Genomic DNA, 19469 nt, shown 5'->3' with positions numbered 1-19469 from the left:
CAGGTAAAAGCAACATTTACTGAACATGCAAAGGAACTTGAACAGACATTCAAGGCCAGGTTTCCTGAAGAAGAGCTGGTGAAATGCATGTTTTACTTGGACCCCTGCTAACAGCCAGCAGTCCAAGAAATTCAAAAACTTGCTGCAAAATTTACAAAGCACATTGACACCAGCAAAGTTGAAATTTAATAAACATTGCACTGCGAACTTGAGACTGTCGACACACTTTTCAACTCAAAACACTGTGGCAGTGATGTTACCAAATTTTGGTATCTTTTTAGTTTAAATCAAGTGAGGTTGAATACAATGAACTGGCAAGACTATCACTTTTACTGACAGAGTGCTGACACATGTAGGGGAGATGGTGGCGTAGTGGTAATGTCACTGGCTTAGTAATCCAGAGGCCCAGGCTAATGTCCTGGAGAAATTCAATAAACTAATTATTTTTTTAAAATCTGGAATTGAAAGCTAGTCTCTGTAATGGTGCCATGTAGCTATCATAGATTGTCGTAAAAACCTATCTGGTTCGCTAATGTCCTTTTAGAGAAGGAAATCTGCTGTCCTTGCCTAGTCTGGCCTACCTGTGACTCCAGATCCACAGCAATGTGGTTGACTCTTAACTGCCCTCTGAAATGGCTTAGCAAGCCACTCCGTTCAAGGGCAATTAAGGATGGATAACAGATGCTGGTCTTGCCAGTGGCGCCCACATCCCATGAAAGAACTTTTTTTAAATGTTGCTGCGGACGAGGGTTCAACCACTTGAACACAATCAAAACATCCACGAGGAATTGCCTTGAGAACTGTCAGGTTGATACTTGTCTATGTATTGCAACTGCAACAGCGAGCACAAAGGACTTTGATAGAACAGTGGCGGTGAAGTATTTTTGGAATTGAAAACACTAAAGTGCATTGAATTTATTATTATTAGCTTGCTAGCTAACTAGGACAGCTAGCTATTCGCTTTTTCCAGTGTAGCAAATTATTTGAAGTTTTTCTGGTTGAATAACAGTCACTTCTCAGTCCTGGTTTGTATTGTGTAATGTTTTAGCTGGCTGGCTATATGCTAACACAACATTAGCACATGGTGTATCTAGCTCTGTTGTCAATAAAAGTAATTTGCATTGGCATTGCCTACTGTTTGCTTGCTAGCTAGCAAATACATTTGTGCTGCCCTACCATTGATGATTGTATGCTCAGCCATGATCTTTTTTGAATGGCGGAGCAGGCCCGAAGGACCGAATAGCCTACTCCTGCTCCTATTTTCTATGTTTAGCTACAGACTGTTTTGATGGCATTAGGTTGGCTCTACACTTTATATACAGATCAATTGTCCCCATGTCCGTGGCTGAGTTAATAATTTTGTAATGTGTCCATGGTGCAACATGTTGCCGCCTATCCCTGTGTGCAAGTACAGCAATTTTGTGAAAAGTATGGGATAGTTGAGGGCAAGCTGCCTTTTTTTAGACCAATTGTGGAACAGTGCAAGTTGCTCAGCAACTTGTGGCAATTTGCAATTCAAAGGCTATCTTTTCTCGCAACAAGTTGCTGGACAATTTACACATTAATAACAGTGTGCATATTTAACTCTGCCATTACTTTGGCAGCAAGATCTGGGCTAACCTGTGTTTCTTTACAGTCATCTCATAATATAGCTCTTGATATGTTTTTGGGTAAGTGGGTACAGGAATGAATCTTCCATTGGTTTCCTTGGCCTTCCCTTCTATCGTGACCTAATCTTCTGTGACGACTACTTCATGCTTTAATAACACAAACTCAGGTCTTGATTGTTCTTTGTGAACACCAGGTCTTGTTCTCTGCCATCCCTCTACTAAGCAACAACCTGACTTCCTTTCTCACCTGTCTGTGTTGTAGTGGGGAGGTGGGTGGATGAGAGATGCCAGCTGCAGTTTGCATTGAAACTGCTTTTTCCTTATGAGTCTCCTTGGAGTGCTCAGTAAAGGAAGCCTGGTAACATGGACACACTTTCAGATTCTTCCAAGTTCATCGTGCAACTATCCAGGTCTCTGCTGCTGTTCATGCTCCACGTTAGCCTCCACTCACTTTGCTTCAACTCAATCTTCAACATATTGATTATGGTTTTTGGAAGATTGCACACCAATGTAAGCAATTTTTGATGGCGTTTCCAGTTGATAAGACCATTAGTTAGATGCAATGTGAAGTTATAGTATAGGTAGGTGGTAGGGAAATATAGGGACAGGTGGGGATGTGGTAGGAATATGGGATTAGTGTAGGATTAGTATAAATGGGTGGTTGATGGTCGGCACAGACTCGGTGGGCCGAAGGGCCTGTTTCAGTGCTGTATCTCTAAACTAAACTAAAACTTATGTATGATATACAGTTAAGGTCTTGCTATGAAGATACTTAGTACATTTCTAACCTATTGTGAGGAATTTATATTTATAATTGTCCATCTTGCATTTTATTTGTATATATAGAATATATTGTCAAAATTCTGTGTCTACTTTTGAATGTCATCTTTTTTAATTCAGGTGATCAGGCCCGAAATTTCTTCCTTCAGTCTGGATTACCTCCACCTGTACTTGCACAAATATGGTAAGTTCAAAGTATGTGTGTATAATTTTTTATTCGCTAAAAAAATCTACTCAAAAGACAGGACTATTTAAAGTAAGTATTTTTCATGAAATGTGCATTTTGCAGGGAAGTACTGAATCAATGATAGAGAAATCTGATATTTGAAAATATCCGCAATTGTATATTTGGAATTTAGCTAGTAAGCTATTATACAACCCTTAGGAATTAATGCCATGTAAGCCATATTCCTGTACAAGATCAACATTCAAGCACTGAGTAGGTGTTAAATGTGACGGTTCGTAGGCAGTTAGAGGAACAAGACTCTGCTGCCTGTTCTACTTGTCTCATATTATATGTTGATCTTTAATTTGCATGTGACTTGCTGCTTAGGCTGTGTAGTTGATTTGGCTGCCTAATGTAGTCAATTATTGAAGATATGGACAGAATAGTGCTGCTATCAGCTTGGCACAAGAGCATCACCTGAGAAACATGGTATGAAGTTCACGAATAGGCAATGTGCTAGAGTTACTTCCTCAGAAAAGTGGCTGCTATTTCTATTTGTTAGTGGAGACTGAAATCGTGTGACATTGATCACAAGTCGTGGGAGTCAGTTGCCAGCATTCGCCAGAGCTGGCGGGCAGCCATAAAGACAGGGCTAAATTGTGGCGAGTCGAAGAGACTTAGTAGTTGGCAGGAAAAAAGACAGAGGCGCAAGGGGAGAGCCAACTGTGCAACAGCCCCAACAAACAAATTTCTCTGCAGCACCTGTGGAAGAGCCTGTCACTCCAGAATTGGCCTTTATAGCCACTCCAGGCGCTGCTTCACAAACCACTGACCACCTCCAGGCGCATATCCATTGTCTCTCGAGATAAGGAGGCCCAAAAGAAGTGGAGACTGAAGAAAAATACAGGCAGAAAGCCATAGCGATGGGAGGTGATAAACTTGTGAATGCACAAGTGATACCATAAAGTATGGAAAAAATTAGAAGTACAAACTATAAAGTAGGGAGCTGAATTATAAATTGAACATATCAAGGGGCTTAGGTTGGCATCAGACACGCTTTAGCCATTTTGTTGCCTCTAGGACAGCATTGTGGAGTCTGCAAAATCCTTCTGGTAGGTCATATAAAGTGAACAGCCATTCACTAGATTTATGAAATTCTCAACTCCACAAGCAGTTACACAAAGGGCTATTCTTGAGTCCTCAGATACGGTCATTTGCCACACACCTCATCATCCCAGGGGATTCGCAGGAGCAATCCCTCTGTATACCACTGCCAGCTCCTTTAGTGGGTCTGTCCTGCTGATGGGATGGTAATGGGGTCTGGATCGTTGGCTAAAAGGTATGATTCCCAGCATATGACTATCTCAGGCTGTTGAACAGCTTTCCCAATTTTGGCACCAGTCCCCAGATGTTAGCGAGGAGGCTTTCACGTGGTCGACTGGGCTGGGTGTGCCTTTATAGTGTCAAGATATCGTGCCTATGTTAACCCTGGGTAGTCCATCTGGTTTATTCGTATAGTTTGTCATAGTAGTTTGTTGCAACTGAGTGGCTTGATGAGCCATTTCGGAGGGCAGTTAAGAGTCAACCAGATTCCTATAGGTCTGGAGTCTCATACAGAGTGGGTAAGGATGGCAGTTTTCCTTCCCTAAAACCTTCATGGATCAGGTGCACTTTTGTGATAATCTCTTGGTTATATGGTCATCATTACTAAATCAAGCTTTTTATTCCAGATTTTAAAATTTTAATTAATTGAATTTAAATTCTCCAACTGCAGTGGTGGGATTTTGAGCTATACTGCTGTACTCCCTGATAGGATTGTTTGGTGGTCCCACTTTCCCAGTTAGTATATGTTGTGCAAAGAGTTTAACCACACAGGAGAACAAGGTTCTTGACTCTTCAGAAGAGATCCAGTGCTGAACAGTGTAATGTTTGTGCGCTAGCTCTGAAAGTTGAGCTTGCAGTTTTATTTAGGAGCTTATTTCTACCTATAATCTTTTGAGCTACGTTACGAGATGGTCATTGTAGTTAAGTGTGTGACTTAAAAATAGACCTAGCTTTGGGGGGGAGGGGCGAGGATGCCAGATGATGTCTGTCCAAGGTAGTGATGAGTTCCCATCAAGCCTTAGCATGATTAATCATGCCAGTTTTGCACAGTAAAAGACGTAGCTGTTAATTTGATCTGTAGGCTGTTTTTAATCAGCCAATGCAAAAATCAATTCACTGAAAAAGAGTAGTGCAATTTCTGGATTGTGTGTTTTGCATTAGGAATTATCCTACTGTATGAATCTCTGCTAACTTTTCATTAGTTTCTCCAATGAATGGGTGTCAAACTAAATGAACTGAAATCCCACTGTCCTATAGGGCAGGTGGGAATCATTAAATTCACATTGCACGGCACCATGTACAATTTTGACAGGTTGCTGAATGTAATTGGAATAGATTTGAGAACATTTATTTTTTCCTTTTGCTAGTTTTTTTTGGCAATATTTCTCCTCTCCATTCATAAATTGAAAAATAGGAGCTGGGATAGGTCCTTTGGCCCTTCAAGCCTGCTCTGCCATTCAACAGGATCAGAACTGATCTACCTCAACACCACCACGTCGCACTATCCCCGTATCCCTTAATTCCCTTAGTACCCAAAAATCTATGACTGCGTTTGTTGACAACGCAACCACTAGGTGGTGCAGTGTGGGAGCATGCCCAAATGCAGCCTCGACTGAAATGTCACTATGTAACATCTCTGGCAACTGCCAGTAAGAACGGTGGCACTGCTCAATTTGTCTCAAATGAATTAAACCCAAATCCTCTCAATGGCTGCTATCGCTGCCTCCATCCCACCCACAACAGTATCCTGCTCCCTCCTGCTATCGCCGCTTCTCTTCGCAGCTCGCACCCCACCTCGGCAGCTCGCTCCCTGCTTCCCCACATCTCAGCGTCCCCCATGCCCCCATCGGCTGCTCACTCCTGGCCTCGCCGCTTCCCCACATCTCAGCGGCTAGCTCCCTGAGTCACCCTGTCACCCCTTGGCCACTAGCTCCACCCTTGGCAGCTCGTTCTCCACCACTTCTCTGGGCAGCATGGCAGGGATCAAGTGGCCGACGGTGGGAAGTGGCAAGGTTGGGAGCGAGCGGCTCGGGGTGGGGTGGGGGGATGGGTAAGTGGCGAGGCCAGGAGTGAGCAGCGAGGTGGGTGGGTAGCAAGCGGCCGAAGCGTTGCACTGTTGAGGGGTAATGGAGGTACCGATTGAAGCCATTGAGGGATGAGGCAATGTTTGAACATCGTTACGTCTGGCGTCATTGTGTGGTGGCCTCGGTGTGCTCATGCGTAAATTCATACTGGCGAGCTGACAAATGTTCGGGCGCATTGACGTCTGCAATGGCTCTGTGCATGTTCTGTGTTGTCAGGAAACGCTCCAAAAATCTATTGACCTCTGTTTTGAATATACTCAATAGCTGAGCATCCACAGCTCATCTATCAATGTTATTGAATACTTGTTGGAGTTTGGGCGTTAAGCACCATCTGGTACCTTAAGGATATCCAGGTTTTTCATTCAAGTATACAGTTGTGACAGAAACCACACCTGCCAAATGGAAACATTAATTTTGTCATATGGAACACTACTTGGACATTTTTTTACTGGACGTTGCACATAAAACAAACTAAGCTGAACAGCTGAAACATGATGGTAAAATTGCATTCTGAGAGACCATTGAATAGAGAGACAATGGGAATGCTCACTGATTCAATTAACAAGACTGGTCTGGGCAGTCATAATCAATTTTCTTTGTCTAAGAGCCAGAGCTCCACACCCCACCGAGTGTGACTAGAGAACTTTGAAAATCAACAACTCTCGCAGATGATGCTGTTTCAAACAAAGAGTTGGTCATATGACTTACCTGCTGGCCAGACTGGGAACTGTTTGAATTGTGCCTCACTGAAAGGTAACAGCCGCAATTTGAAGACCAAAGAGAAGGAAGCTCTCTCTCCCTGTCTCTATCTCAAGCAAAATCCAAGAGATCCACAGAAGCAGCTTAAGCCTCAAGACAGAGGACCTCTTCAGCCTTCTGGTACCAGAGAAGCAAGTTTGAAAGTGTACATTGGGCCCCCGTGAGAAGTACAAGACTGCAATTCCAACCAAGGACTTTACAGCAAAACTAACTGAATTCCATTTACTACTCCAAACCCCCCCCCCCCCCCCCATTTAATTATTTCTCCCCCTCTGTATCTATTTGTTTGTGTGTTTATCTCGTATGCATGCTGGCTTGGTTGCATTGCGTATTTTAGTAATTTTCACCGAGTTAGTGTTGAGGCTAATAAACTTGCATTTTTCTTGTTGAAACCGAAGAAACCCGTCTGGTTTGTTCATTTTGCAATTACAATTAGAGAGCAGTGAACAAGGACTCACTGAGGTGTTAAGTTAAAAGCACTGTTTTAAAAGTTAAACCCTGTTGGGGCCAAACCAGGAAAGGGCCAAGAGGGGAGCCCGAGACCCCTTCCTCACCTGTTAATATACTCAACAGTGAGCGCCAGACAAGTTGGGAAGTTGAGAGCCATACGACTGCCTAATATCCAGATTGGTTCGCCTCCAGAGCAGTTACTGGATAACAATCAGGAGCTGAAACCTTGTTTGGTTTTCCTCTTCCTCACTCTGGGCATCAGATAGCATTTCTGGTAGTTTTATTGTCACCCTGGGTGAGTTCGCCTAGTAGCACAGGTTGAGGATCTAACGTATGGATTTTCTTGGTTACAGAACATTTTTAAGTGGTTCCAAATTATTTACTGACACTTCATCGATATAAAATTAATCCCATTCTTGAGAATGGAGTTTTTTTGTCCATGATTGCTATATTAATGGTCCAGCACATAGCTGTGAGAAGTAAATGTATGATGGGTCATAGATGCTTCATAGACCTTAAGTCTATGGTACACTGATTGATGAACATGAGTAACATAAGGTGCTCTGTCATTATTTTCCAGCTCTTGCATGAATTATCTAGACAAAGATGTATTCAGGATCTTTTGAGAGCTTATGAAAATGTTCTAACTGAGAGAGCACCATAAGAAGTATTGTGAAGTACAATATAAATGAGCAATAAGATTGCCAGTATAAAAGCAAAATACTGCCGATCCAAAATAGAAAATGCTCAGCAGTTCTGGAAGCATCTGGAGAGGGAAAGCTAATGTTCCAGGTCTGTGCCATTAACTCTGTTTCTCCCTCCACAGATGCTGCCAGACCTGCTGAGTTTTTTCAGCATTTTGTTTTTATTAATATTGCTAGCAGAGGCTGTAAGACATGCCCATTTTTAAATTTTTTGTTTCTTTTTGAAGGGCTCTGGCTGACTTGAATAATGATGGCAAGATGGATCAGGTGGAGTTTTCTATAGCCATGAAACTGATCAAACTGAAACTGCAGGGTCATCAGCTTCCCTCTGCACTGCCTCCCATCATGAAACAAATACCAGTAGCCATTTCAACAGCAGGATTTGGTTAGTGTCACATTGTTTTGCAAATAATTTTTAGTTTTCATTTATACTGATTTATTTAAAGTTAGCTATCAACTTTCTGCAAATACCTGGCTTCATTTTTGAAAACGCAATGATTTTTTAAGCCATTATAACATATATTAGAGTAACGATATTTTAATCTTTTCACCTCTTCCCCCCCCCTGCCCTAATAAAGGTATTGGTAATGTTCCAGCTATGTCCTCCATGGGAGCTGTAGCACCTTTGTCAATGGCACCTATGCCACTGGTGGGAATGTCGCCACCATTGGTGTCTTCTGTTCCTACATCAGGAGTTCCTGCACTAGCCAATGGGGCAGCTTCTATGGTACAGCCTCTACCTGCCTTTACTCATACAGGTGAGTGTAGTTCTGTGAACAATGTACCGATTATTGAAGTGCAAGAGACTACGTTACTATTGACTGTAGTTTTATATGTTGGAACATTAGACAGCAAGAGCTTTCTAAAACAGGGGGAAAAAGCTATTGGGTGAAACAAGCCTGATCCTTTTTCATGGATCAGCTCCGACTACCTTCTCATTCTGTCCCTCAATCCCTTTTCTCTCCAGAAATGCATCCAATTGTCTCTTGAAGCTGTTTATACTGTCCGCTTCAATGGACTTCCTTGATAAGTTATTGCACAGCTGTATTGCCCTTTTGAGTGGAAAAAGTCCTGTCTGACTTGCCGTTTTCATTTTTTAACTTTAACTTGTCCTTATTTTTGCACCTCTTCACATGATTCAACAAGGTGCTTGCATCAACTTGGACAATTCCCTTAATATCAAACAACTGTTAGATAACCTCACAGTCTCCTTGTTTGCCAAGTGGAGAAACTTAATTTCCCTCATAAATTCAATTCCTTGATACTGGCAGTTTTTTTTTTTTTGCTTGCATCTTGGGCAATCGTTAGATTACCATAATGTAAAATGGTACCCTAGATACTAAGATATTTGTCTTTCCAAGGAAAGATTAGGAGAGCTAATATAAATTAAATGATGCAATTTTAAAGGGGATGCAGAGACCCACAGTTCATATACACACAACTCTGAAGGTTGATGAGGCTGTTTTTCTTGTATTTAAAAAAAATCATGATCCTTGGTCTTTATAAACAGGCATAGGGTACAAAAGTGAGGAAGAGTAACACCTATAAATTACTGGTTAGGCCTCAGCTAGAATATTGTGTTCAATTCCGGACACCACACTTCAGGAAGGATGTCAAGGCCTTGGAGAGAGTGCAGAATAAGGGACCTCTTCTCCTTGGAGCAGAGAATGTTAAGGAGAGATTCAATAGACATGTTCAAATTTGAAATGTTTCGCTAGAGTAAATGACGGCAAACTGCTGCTGGCAAAAAGGTTGATAACCAAGGGATACAGATTTAAAATAATTGGCACAAAGTTCAGGAGAAATTTTTTTTTACGCAGCTTATTGTTATGATCTGGAATGCACTACCTGAAAAGTGGTGGAAGCAGATGCAACAGCAAGTTTCAGAAGGGAATTAGTTCAATAAATAAAAAGGAAAAATTTGCAGTGCTATGGGGAAAGAATAGAAGAATGGGACTAACTTGATAACTCCTTCAAAGAGCCTGCACAGACATGATTGGCTGAATGATGGTTTCTTGTGCTCCAGAATTTCATGCTATTTTCTGTTAATAAAGTGCTTAATCGTAGTGCTGGTTGCATGATCATACACAAAATAGATAGGTAATTTGGCCATCTTAGCTTATCCATCTAAAAGACCCTATAGTTCTCCACCCACCATGGCATCTAATTGTTTAAGTAATCCAGGGTCTTTGTCTTCATGATCTGACACACACTTATCCCCACATGGTGATCACTCTTTTGTGTTATGAAGATCCTGACATCAGTCTTAAATTTGTCATTTACTAATTTGATCTGTGTCTCCTTGTCTGGTTTAGTAGTGTTCCTGATCTGCCTCTTGTATTCTGCTTCTTACTGTCCTTACCTCTAAAAGGACACTTCAGTTTCTCCCATCTTTTCCTACAATCTTATTCCTCTCGTGCTCTTGGGGATCAGTTTGATGCCTCTTGTATGAACTACCTCCAGGACTTGAATGTTTCCCTTGTATCGCAATGACCAGAAGTGAGCATGACGCTTACTACACTTGTCTGACGCAACCATACATTTTGAGCATGAATTACATCAACTTATTTTGTACTGTTTTGGTTATTTATTCATTGTATCTGCTCTATTGATTCTCAATTTTCAGAGATTAGACATGTTTAATACTGAATCTAAATCATTCACAACTTTCAGCTTCAGCTATTTCAATGCCATTCATGGAATGCTTGCAACTTCTCATCTCCCCAATAGTCCTTCCTCTTAATCCCCTCCCCCCTGTCTACCACTGGTAGGCGCACATTAACCCACTGCGCTTTCTGTCCTCTGGAGCTTGTTTCCTTGTATTGTGCCCATTTTCTTTGTTCATATTGCAATGCTTAAAATCTGCCCTTTGAAATATATTGTGCAACTTGTTTAAAGTTCCTGAGTTGCTTTCTCAAATTTAATTGCTCTTCTGAGTTTTCTCTCTTCAATTTTGACCAGTTTGCTTTCAGCTCCTGCATCCAAGTTAATATATATCAGAATCTGTCAAGTCTGAAGCACTCCACTCCGTGCTCCCCACACCTCCAACACCACAAGTAACTCATCTGACAATACTCATTGCTCAGATTTCAATTCTTGTGTATTCTCATTTTTAATTCTTTCGGTCTCTTCCATTTTCTTGTTGCACTTTGTTAGCAAGGAGTTATTCATACTAATTGGGGATAGACCCACTATTGATTGTGTTGGGTTCAGGTCGGGTTGCTCTTCCGGGTCTGGCTTTCGGGCTCAGGTTGGACACACAAAGTAAGTATTGCATTTTGCTCTGTTGGTAAGTGTTAAAAGTAAAAAACCTACCTGAGCTGGGAATCCAGGACGTCAAGGAGGGAAACGGAGTCTGCACAGTGAGCGAGTGAGCGTCTCTATGACGCCATCGCGCTCGTACTGCAGCTTCCTACAGATTTGGAATCGCAAGGTAGGTAAAGTGAGCATTCCGGTGGTGGGGGTCGGGTCGGGCACGGGTCCGATGTGGTTGTCAAGTTCGGGTCGGGTTTTTTTTCCCTGACTTGAGCAGGCCTTTAGGGTACAGCAATGGATGATAAGGAAGGTGATGGATAAATGGTGAGCGTTAGGGTGGAGAACCAAAGGTACAGTTTAAAAAAAAAAACTGAGGTTTCTGAAAGCCGAGAGGGAGGTGGTAAGGTTGCAGGGAACTTGGAAAGAAATTCCAGAGGACTAGATGTGCAGTGGGTTAATGTGCACTTACCAGTAGTAGAGAGGAATGGGAGGGGAAGGAAGAGGAAGGAATAGAGAGATAAGTTGTATGAGAACGTTGGGATGCAAGTTGGGAAAAGATAACCGGGGTAGGTTGGATGAGGGCATTGAGGAATGAGAAAACAAGAATGAGAACTTAGAAGTTTGTTTTGAATCCCATAGGATCCACATTGCCAAAGAGTTCTTCCTTCAGTCGATCTGCATCAGTCAATCAAGCAAATGGGACAAAACTGCAAAAGGCGCAGTCATTTGACATAGGAAATATAAAGTGAGTCATTAGTTTCATTTATACTGATGTAATTTGCTTTAGTGTCACTAAAAAAAAAAGTAAAAATTGCTTTGTTTACCTGAAAAACCACAGCAGTATAGGTCAAATAATATCACTTTCGAGATGGAGATCAAGTTTAAAGACCAGAGAACAAAATGCTAATCATCAGCCTCTCCAATTTGTTTAAAAAATAAAAGCAGAATTAATTTTGGTGATCTATATAAACCTTTCCTTAACCAAACTTAATGCTTTCACCACCACAATTTGCAAACTTAGATGCAATTTAAATTCCGAATTTGTTAGCAATACCTATGTAATCTAGTTTCATAGAATATGGGAAGCTGTTTTACAATGTTAATGCTTTTTGGATTTGCATCTGGTTAGTCAACATACACAAACGCACGACTCTGCTCCTGATAACGGCTCTGTGTACACTGATCATATTTTGTGCAGAAATACTGCACTACACTTTTGACGAGTTGTGGTATGACATTGCAGTACAAGAATATCACATTGCATTGTTTCAAGCAAAACATGAAGAAAGAAGAATGATACTGTCTTCAAGAGCATTTAAAAAATGTGTGCTGAGGGATAATGATTGAAACCTTATTGTTGTATGTCTAATGTATTGCACACATCTGTGCTTATGTTAATCCTTAGACCAGGAAGAACTGAATTCTAAGGTGAATAAAGGCCAGGATCTCATACAGCTAACACAGTGTATGGTTTCAGTACGTGAAAATTCATGATAAAGTAGGCATCCAAAGAATTGATCATACTTAATGGAGAGTACTTACATAAATTTGTGCAATTCTTTTATTGTCCAAATGCAACTAGTACAAGCAACCTGAACAATGTTGACTTGTTCATTGTTATCTCTGGAATAGCTTAGGTTTTAAATTTAGTTCAGAGATGAAGTACCATAAAGGTTTAAAGCTGCTAAATAACTGTAATGACCAGGATTTGGTCATCACAAAATTGCCAGACCACCAAATGGAGGCAGTCAGTGGAGTTGTTGTGTGCCAACAAAGAAAATAAAAAATCTGGGTGAGTCACCATTGTTGATGGTGGGAGTGCCAGAATTGGAATTGGCATCAGTGAGTTAGGGAGTAGCAAATCCCCAAGGTTCCTAATCCAGCATGCTATCTAAGGATACTTGTTGGAAATGTGAGAGAGATGCTTGGCTGTGGACAGGCATGGGCTCATGTGATTTTTCTCCTTCGATACATCTGCCACAAATCATGTAACTTATTGACTTTCAACATCAAGCTTCCAAATTGGCTGCAGAGGTGTGGCATTGGAGGGCACCTTGTGCTTCTTACACTGTACTCCACAGGAAATCAAAGCCTTGAGGAATGAAGAAAAATAATTGTTGCCTTACTTCTCCTTTGATACTATTTATCTCACAGAAAAATAATGCTTCAAGTTGCAGAACAGAAAGCTGACTTACAAATTAGTTGTAATGTGTATTGAAAAACCTGTATACCTTTTTAAAATAAGTACCTCTGCTGGCTGGATTGAATACTTGATCTTATTTCTTTTAAAAAAAAAAAAAAAGATCGAATTTAAATTCAACTCTAAACTTCAAGATAATTGGTTAGAAATTACTGTTGGTAGATGAATGTCTGTTCATATGCATTACATTTATTTTATAAGAGCTGGGCTTCAGTTAACATGGACACAAATTTTAAATGAAGGAATTAAGCATTCATCCATTAGCAATAAATTTCTAGCTTCCTCCTTGGTTGTTTTGTTTTGGATGTTTGATTGCAGCCGCGAATGGACTATTTCCAGATCTCCTCTATTTTTATTCCTCTCTGATCCCACCATAGGAGCAGATAAGCCCCTGGCCTCCAATTGTTGTGTTACAGTAATGGTATGACTTGAGATTATAAACTTGCTGTGTGATGGATTGAATAGCTGGGCCTGTATCTGTTGCTCTGTAGTACAGTATACAAGAGCATTTTTCTGTGGCTGTCCACCTAAAATGAAATCGCTCAGGAAGGGTATAGTTCTCTGACTTTGCTACTGAGTATTTCTGTGTCTCTTTCTGGTAGGGCAAGATTAGATAGCAGAACTAACTTTTAGGACATTACATTTCTTAAAGTGCCCAGATAACACACAAGATCACTTGCCAAAAGTGTATAGTGTGGACAACATGCAGCGTTGCATCTGCAGTGCAACGGAAAAATAGTATGAATTTTGACCAAGTTTTATTTTCTACATTTAAGCTGTGCCGTTTAATGCTTTCATGAGCATACATTTCGGTAAGACGTTTTACACAAAAGATAAAATATATTGAATATATGTTCTTCAGTGGTTTGATTAAAGTATGTTCTTAATAAAAAAAAAAAAATGCTTTGAAATGGAATTCACAGTAGTTCTGTTTAATGAATGATTGCCTGTTTTATTGTGGTATTTTTTAGTGTGCCACCCATGGCTGCTGTAGAATGGGCTGTTCCTCAGTCATCGAGGTTGAAATACAGGCAACTCTTCAACAGTCATGATAAAATGATGAGTGGACATTTAACAGGTAAGAGGTTTAGCTAATGGGTCATTCCATTTTGAATACATTCTCTAAAGAGTGAAAAAAAACTAACGTGGCTGTTTTCCTCTGCATACCACTGATACTTTGCAGAATATTTTCAATCTCAAGAAATAGAAGATTAAAGCAGTGTTTATTGAGACTTGCTCATTTCTTTTATTCATTCGTGGGATGTGGGTGTTGCTGGTAAGGGCAGCATTTATTGCCCATGCCTAGTTGCCCTTGAGCAGGTGGTGATGAGCTGCTGTCTTTTAGAGGGCAGTTAAGAGTTAACCACATTGCTGTGGGTCTGGAGTTACACGAAGGCCAAACTGGGTAAGTACTACAGATTTTCTTCTGTAAAGGACGTTAGTGAACCAGATGAGTTTTTGCAATAATCTGGTAAAACATGATCACTAAAACTGGTACTAGCTTTTTTTTTCAGATTTATTTAATTAACTGAATATTAATTCCCAGCTGACTTGGAGGGATTTGAACTCTTGTTTCTGGATCATTAGAGCAAGTCTGTGGTTTGCTGGTCCAGTAACATAATCACTATGCTACCTTTCCCATATTCACATTCCCACTCCTGCATCCACAATTCTTTGTGTGCGTCTTTATTTTGTTTGGTTTCTGGAATCTCATTGGATACCTGATGCAAATCAATTTGCACGTTACCAAATTCCTTAATCATAATTTGACTGTTTTTAGGACGAATTGTCTGTGATTCCTTTTTCTTTTGAATTTTCATATATGTGTAATGGTGGCTCTGCTGTCTCTTCCCTAGTTTTTAACAATGCACAAATGCAATCCATCCAGACCAGGAGTTGCATCCCTCTAGCCATGTTAATTTGTAAGACTTCACAGCTTTATTGCAGCCATTGCATAGAAGGGTAAGATCTTTGGGCAACTCTAGAAAACAATGCTGATAGTTGATATGAGTTCTTATTCTTGTTTTAGCTTGTAGAAATGCATAGGAATTCAGATCAAAATGATTGACAAAACTGCTTTGGCCAAGTCTTTGACCTTCAAATTATACATTTCGTCTATGGGACAAATAGTTAATTTTAAAATGGACACTTCTACTTAATGAGCTTTGGTTTTAAAAGAAACCATGTAGTTCTACAAATATATTTAAAGACGATAGCTTTATGCCCATAATTCGTCAACTTTAGCCTTGAAATTACTTTTTTAAAGAAAAGGGGATGAATTGGTGCCTCAAACTCCCACAGAGAATGAAAAGGGTACATTGTCAATTAAATGGTCAATTTAAAGGGTGTGCTTTTAAGAGCTGCACCTTCCTGGCACCGAGACGCAGTCGGTGTAGACGGTTATCTCGTCGACCTGGAACAGCATGGTGTATGATGGGAGGGGGCAGAGAAGAGGGAAATGGTGAGTTTTGGAGAATTTAATCTCTGCTACCCTAATCACTTTTTTTTTCTTCAAAAGCACTTGGTAAGGATTTTATTCTTTAAATTCTTTTGAGCACAAAAATTAAGGCTGGCACTCCAGTGCAGTACTGAGGCAGGCAGCGCTGCACTCAGGTGCCATCTTTCAGAAGAGACATTAAACCAAGGCCTCAACTGCTTGCTAGGGTGGATGTTAAAGATCTCATTTCGAAGAGCAGCGGAGGTATCCCCAGTGTCATGGCCAATATTTATCCCTCAATCAGCATCATCAACAAAACATGATCACATTACTGTTCGTGGGAGTTTGCTGTGTGCAAATTGGCTGCCATGTTTCCTACAGTACAACAGTGACTACACTTCAAAAAAAAAAAGTACTTAATTGGCTGTAAAGCGCTTTAAGACGTCCGGTGGACGTGAAAGGCACTATATAAATGTAAATCTTTTTTCAATGTTCTGATGTAGCATAAAATTTTACAGCAGGATAGGTTTGACAGCCTCAAGTTAAGTTTTTGATCTCCATTTATTACAATGCATATTAAACTTTCTGAATGCAGCTCCACTTCCACTTTTAAAGAGACATGGCTGCAGGATTACAAAGATTGGGACCTGAATATTGAAGGGTACATGATGTTTAGGAAGGACAGGAAGCTAGAAAAAGGTGGAGGGGTGGCTCTGTTAATAATTGTATTATCACATTAGAGAAGGATGATTAAGTTCAGGAAACCAGGATGTAGAAGTGGTTGGGTAGAGATGAGAAATGATAAAGGCAAGAAGTCACTTGTGGGAGTGGTGTCGAGGCCCCATAATAGTAACACACATTAAGACAGAGTATAAAGGAAGAAATAAAGCGAGCTTGTCAGAAAGGTATGGTGATCATCATGGGGGATTTCAATCTATATATAGACTGAAAAAATCAGATGGGCAAAGGTAGCCGAGATGAGTTCATAAAGTTTTCAGGATAGTATCTTGGCTCCAGAACATGCTGTTCTAAGAGAGCAGGCTGTACTAGACCTGGTATTGTGCAACGAGATGAGATTAATTGGTGACCTCATAGTCAAGGCTCTCCTAGGTAGCAGCGATCATAATATGATTGAATTTTGCATTCAGTTTGAGAGGGAGAGAAGAATGAGTCCAAGACTAGTATTTTAAACTTAAATAAGGGCAATTATGAAGGCATGAAAGCACCGCTAGCTAAAGTGAACTGGCAAATTAGGTTTAGGGATAGGTCAATAGAGATGCAGTGGCAGATATTTAAGGGGATATTTCAGTATACACAGAATAGATACATTCCAAAGAGAAAGAAAAATTCCAAGGGGAGGACCCACTATCTGTGGTTAACTAAAAAAGTTAAAGATAGTATCAAACTTGAAGGAAAAGCATATGATTGCGCAAAGATGGGTGGCAGGTCAGAAGATTGGACAGAATATAACAAACAGCAAAGAATGACTAAAAGATTTATAAGGGGAAAATTTCTTCTTCTTTCTTTCTTTTGGGCCTCCTTATCTCGAGAGACAATGGATACGCGCCTGGAGGTGGTCAGTGGTTTGTGAAGCAGCGCCTGGAGTGGCTATAAAGGCCAATTCTGGAGTGACAGGCTCTTCCACAGGTGCTGCAGAGAAATTTGTTTGTTGGGGCTGTTGCACAGTTGGCTCTCCCCTTGCGCCTCTGTCTTTTTTCGTACAAGAAAGTTAGCTAGGAATATAAAAGCAGATATTTAGTGTTTCTATAGATATTTAAAAAAAGAAAAGTGTTAACAAAGCGAGTGTTGGTTTTATAGAATCAACAGTGAGTCTGGGGAATTAATGGAAAATAAGGGGATGGCAGTATTGAACAGGTATTTTGCATTGGTCTTCACTACAGAGGATACCAGTAACATTCCAGAAATAGCTGTAAATCAGGAAATGGAAAGGAGGGAGGAACTCAAGAAAATTACAATCAGGGAAGTGCTACTGAGCAAATTGTTGGAGTTGTGGCTGACAAGTCCCTGGGTCCTGATGGACTTCATCTTAGGGTCTGAAAAGAAGTGGCTAATGAGATAGTTGATGCATTGGTTTAATTTTCCAAAATTTCCCAGATTTGGGAAAGGTTCTATTAGATTGAAAAATAGCGAATGTAACTCCTTTATTCAAAAAGGGAGGGAGACAGAAAGCAGGAAACTACAGGCCAGTTAGCTTAACATCTGTCTTAGGGAAAATGTGAGAAGCTATTATTAAAGACGTTATAGTAGGGCACTTAGTAAAGTTCGAGGTAATTAGGCAGAGTCAACATGGTTTGGTGAAAGGGAAATCATAGGACCATGGGAAATAGGAGCAGGAGTAGACCATTCTGCCCATCGAGCCTTCTCCACCATTCAAACAGAACTTGGCTGATCATCTACCGCTCTACCATTTTTCCCACACTATCCCCATAACCCTTGATGTTGGTATTCAGGAATCTATCTCTTTCTGTCTTGAACATGAGCCTTCTGGGGTAGAGAATTCCACAGATTCACCACCTTCTTGAGTAAAGAAATTCCTCCTCAACTCAGTCTTGAATGGCCTGCGCCTTATTCTGAGACTGTGTCCCCCTGTTCTAGACTCACCAGCTGGAGGAAACATCTTATCCACATCCACCCTGTCACGCCCTGTTAGAATTCTGTAAGTTTCAATGAGATCACCTTTCATTTTTCAAAACTCCAGAGAATACAGGCTCAGTTTCTGCAATCTCTTCTCATAAATCAATCCTGCCATCCCAGGAATTAGTCTGCTGAACCTCCATTGCACTCCAATGGCAAGTATATCCTGCCTTAGATAAGGAGATCAAAACTGTACACAATACTCCAGGTGCGGTCTCACCAAGGCTTTATAGAATTGAATCAGTACATCTTTACTCCTGTACTCAAATCCCCTTGCAATGAAGACCAACATAGCATTTTCTGAATTAATTGCTTGCTGCACCTGCATACTAGCTTTTAGTGACTCATGAACAAGGACACTCAGGTCTCTTTTGGACAGCAACACTTCCTAACCCCTCTCTATTTAAGAAATTCTTGGCCTTTCTGTTTTTTCAACTAAAGTGGATCACTTCACACTTATTCACATTATTATATTCCGTCTGCCATCTTCTTGCCCATTCACTTAATCTGTCCAAATCACCTTGAAGCCTTCTTGCATCCTCCTCACAACTTAGATTCCCTCCTAGTTTTGTGTCGTGCAAATTTGGAAATGTTATAACTGGTCCCCATATCCAAATAATTTATATAGATTGTAACAGCTGTGGCCCAAGCACTGATCCTTGCAGTACCCCACTAGTGATACTTGTCATCCTGAGAATGACCCATATTTTCCTACACTCTGCTTTTTGTCTGTTACCCAATTCTCAATCCATGCCAATGTATTTCCCCCAATCCTATGTGCTCTAATTTTGTTTACTAACCTTCTGTGTGGGACCTCATCAAAAGCCTTCTGAAAATCAGAATACACCACATCCACTGGTTCTCCTTTTTCTATGCTACAAGTAACATCCTCAAAAAAAAAAAGCCTCAACAGGTTTGTCAAACATGATTTCCCTTTCACAAATCCATGTTGACTCTGCCAAATCATATCCTATTTTCCAAGTGTCCAGTTATCCTTTGCAATAGATTCTAACATTTTCCCTACTGCTGACATCAAACTAACAGGTCTGCAGTTCTCTGTTTTCCTTCTCGCTCCCTTCTTAAATACTGGGGTTACAGTTGCTACTTTGCAGTCTGCAAGAACCCTGCCAGACTGTATAGAATTTTGAAAGATAACCCACCATCTCAAGGCAGCATTTGACCGAGTATGGCATCAACGAGCCCTAGCAGAACTGAAGTCAATGGGAATCGGGTGGAAAACTCCGCTGGCTGGAGCCATACCTAGC

The 19469-nt window shown here is 40.7% G+C and overlaps 1 protein-coding gene across 6 annotated transcripts in view; it reads left to right on the top strand.

Moving 5' to 3' along the window:
- Nucleotides 1-19469, top strand: part of itsn1 (intersectin 1 (SH3 domain protein)) — a 237636-nt gene that overhangs the window by 75526 nt on the left and 142641 nt on the right. For all 6 annotated transcript variants that reach the window (XM_068041138.1, XM_068041136.1, XM_068041137.1 and 3 more), the window contains 5 exons: nt 2511-2574; nt 7885-8042; nt 8236-8415; nt 11552-11657; nt 14084-14190. In XM_068041138.1, coding sequence (XP_067897239.1) covers nt 2511-2574; nt 7885-8042; nt 8236-8415; nt 11552-11657; nt 14084-14190 — 615 coding nt within the window. The remainder of the gene's footprint in view (nt 1-2510; nt 2575-7884; nt 8043-8235; nt 8416-11551; nt 11658-14083; nt 14191-19469) is intronic.

Source organism: Heterodontus francisci, chromosome 10, assembly GCF_036365525.1.
Source record: "Heterodontus francisci isolate sHetFra1 chromosome 10, sHetFra1.hap1, whole genome shotgun sequence".
Lineage (NCBI taxonomy): Eukaryota > Metazoa > Chordata > Chondrichthyes > Heterodontiformes > Heterodontidae > Heterodontus > Heterodontus francisci.
This window is presented reverse-complemented; position numbering and strand designations above follow the sequence as displayed.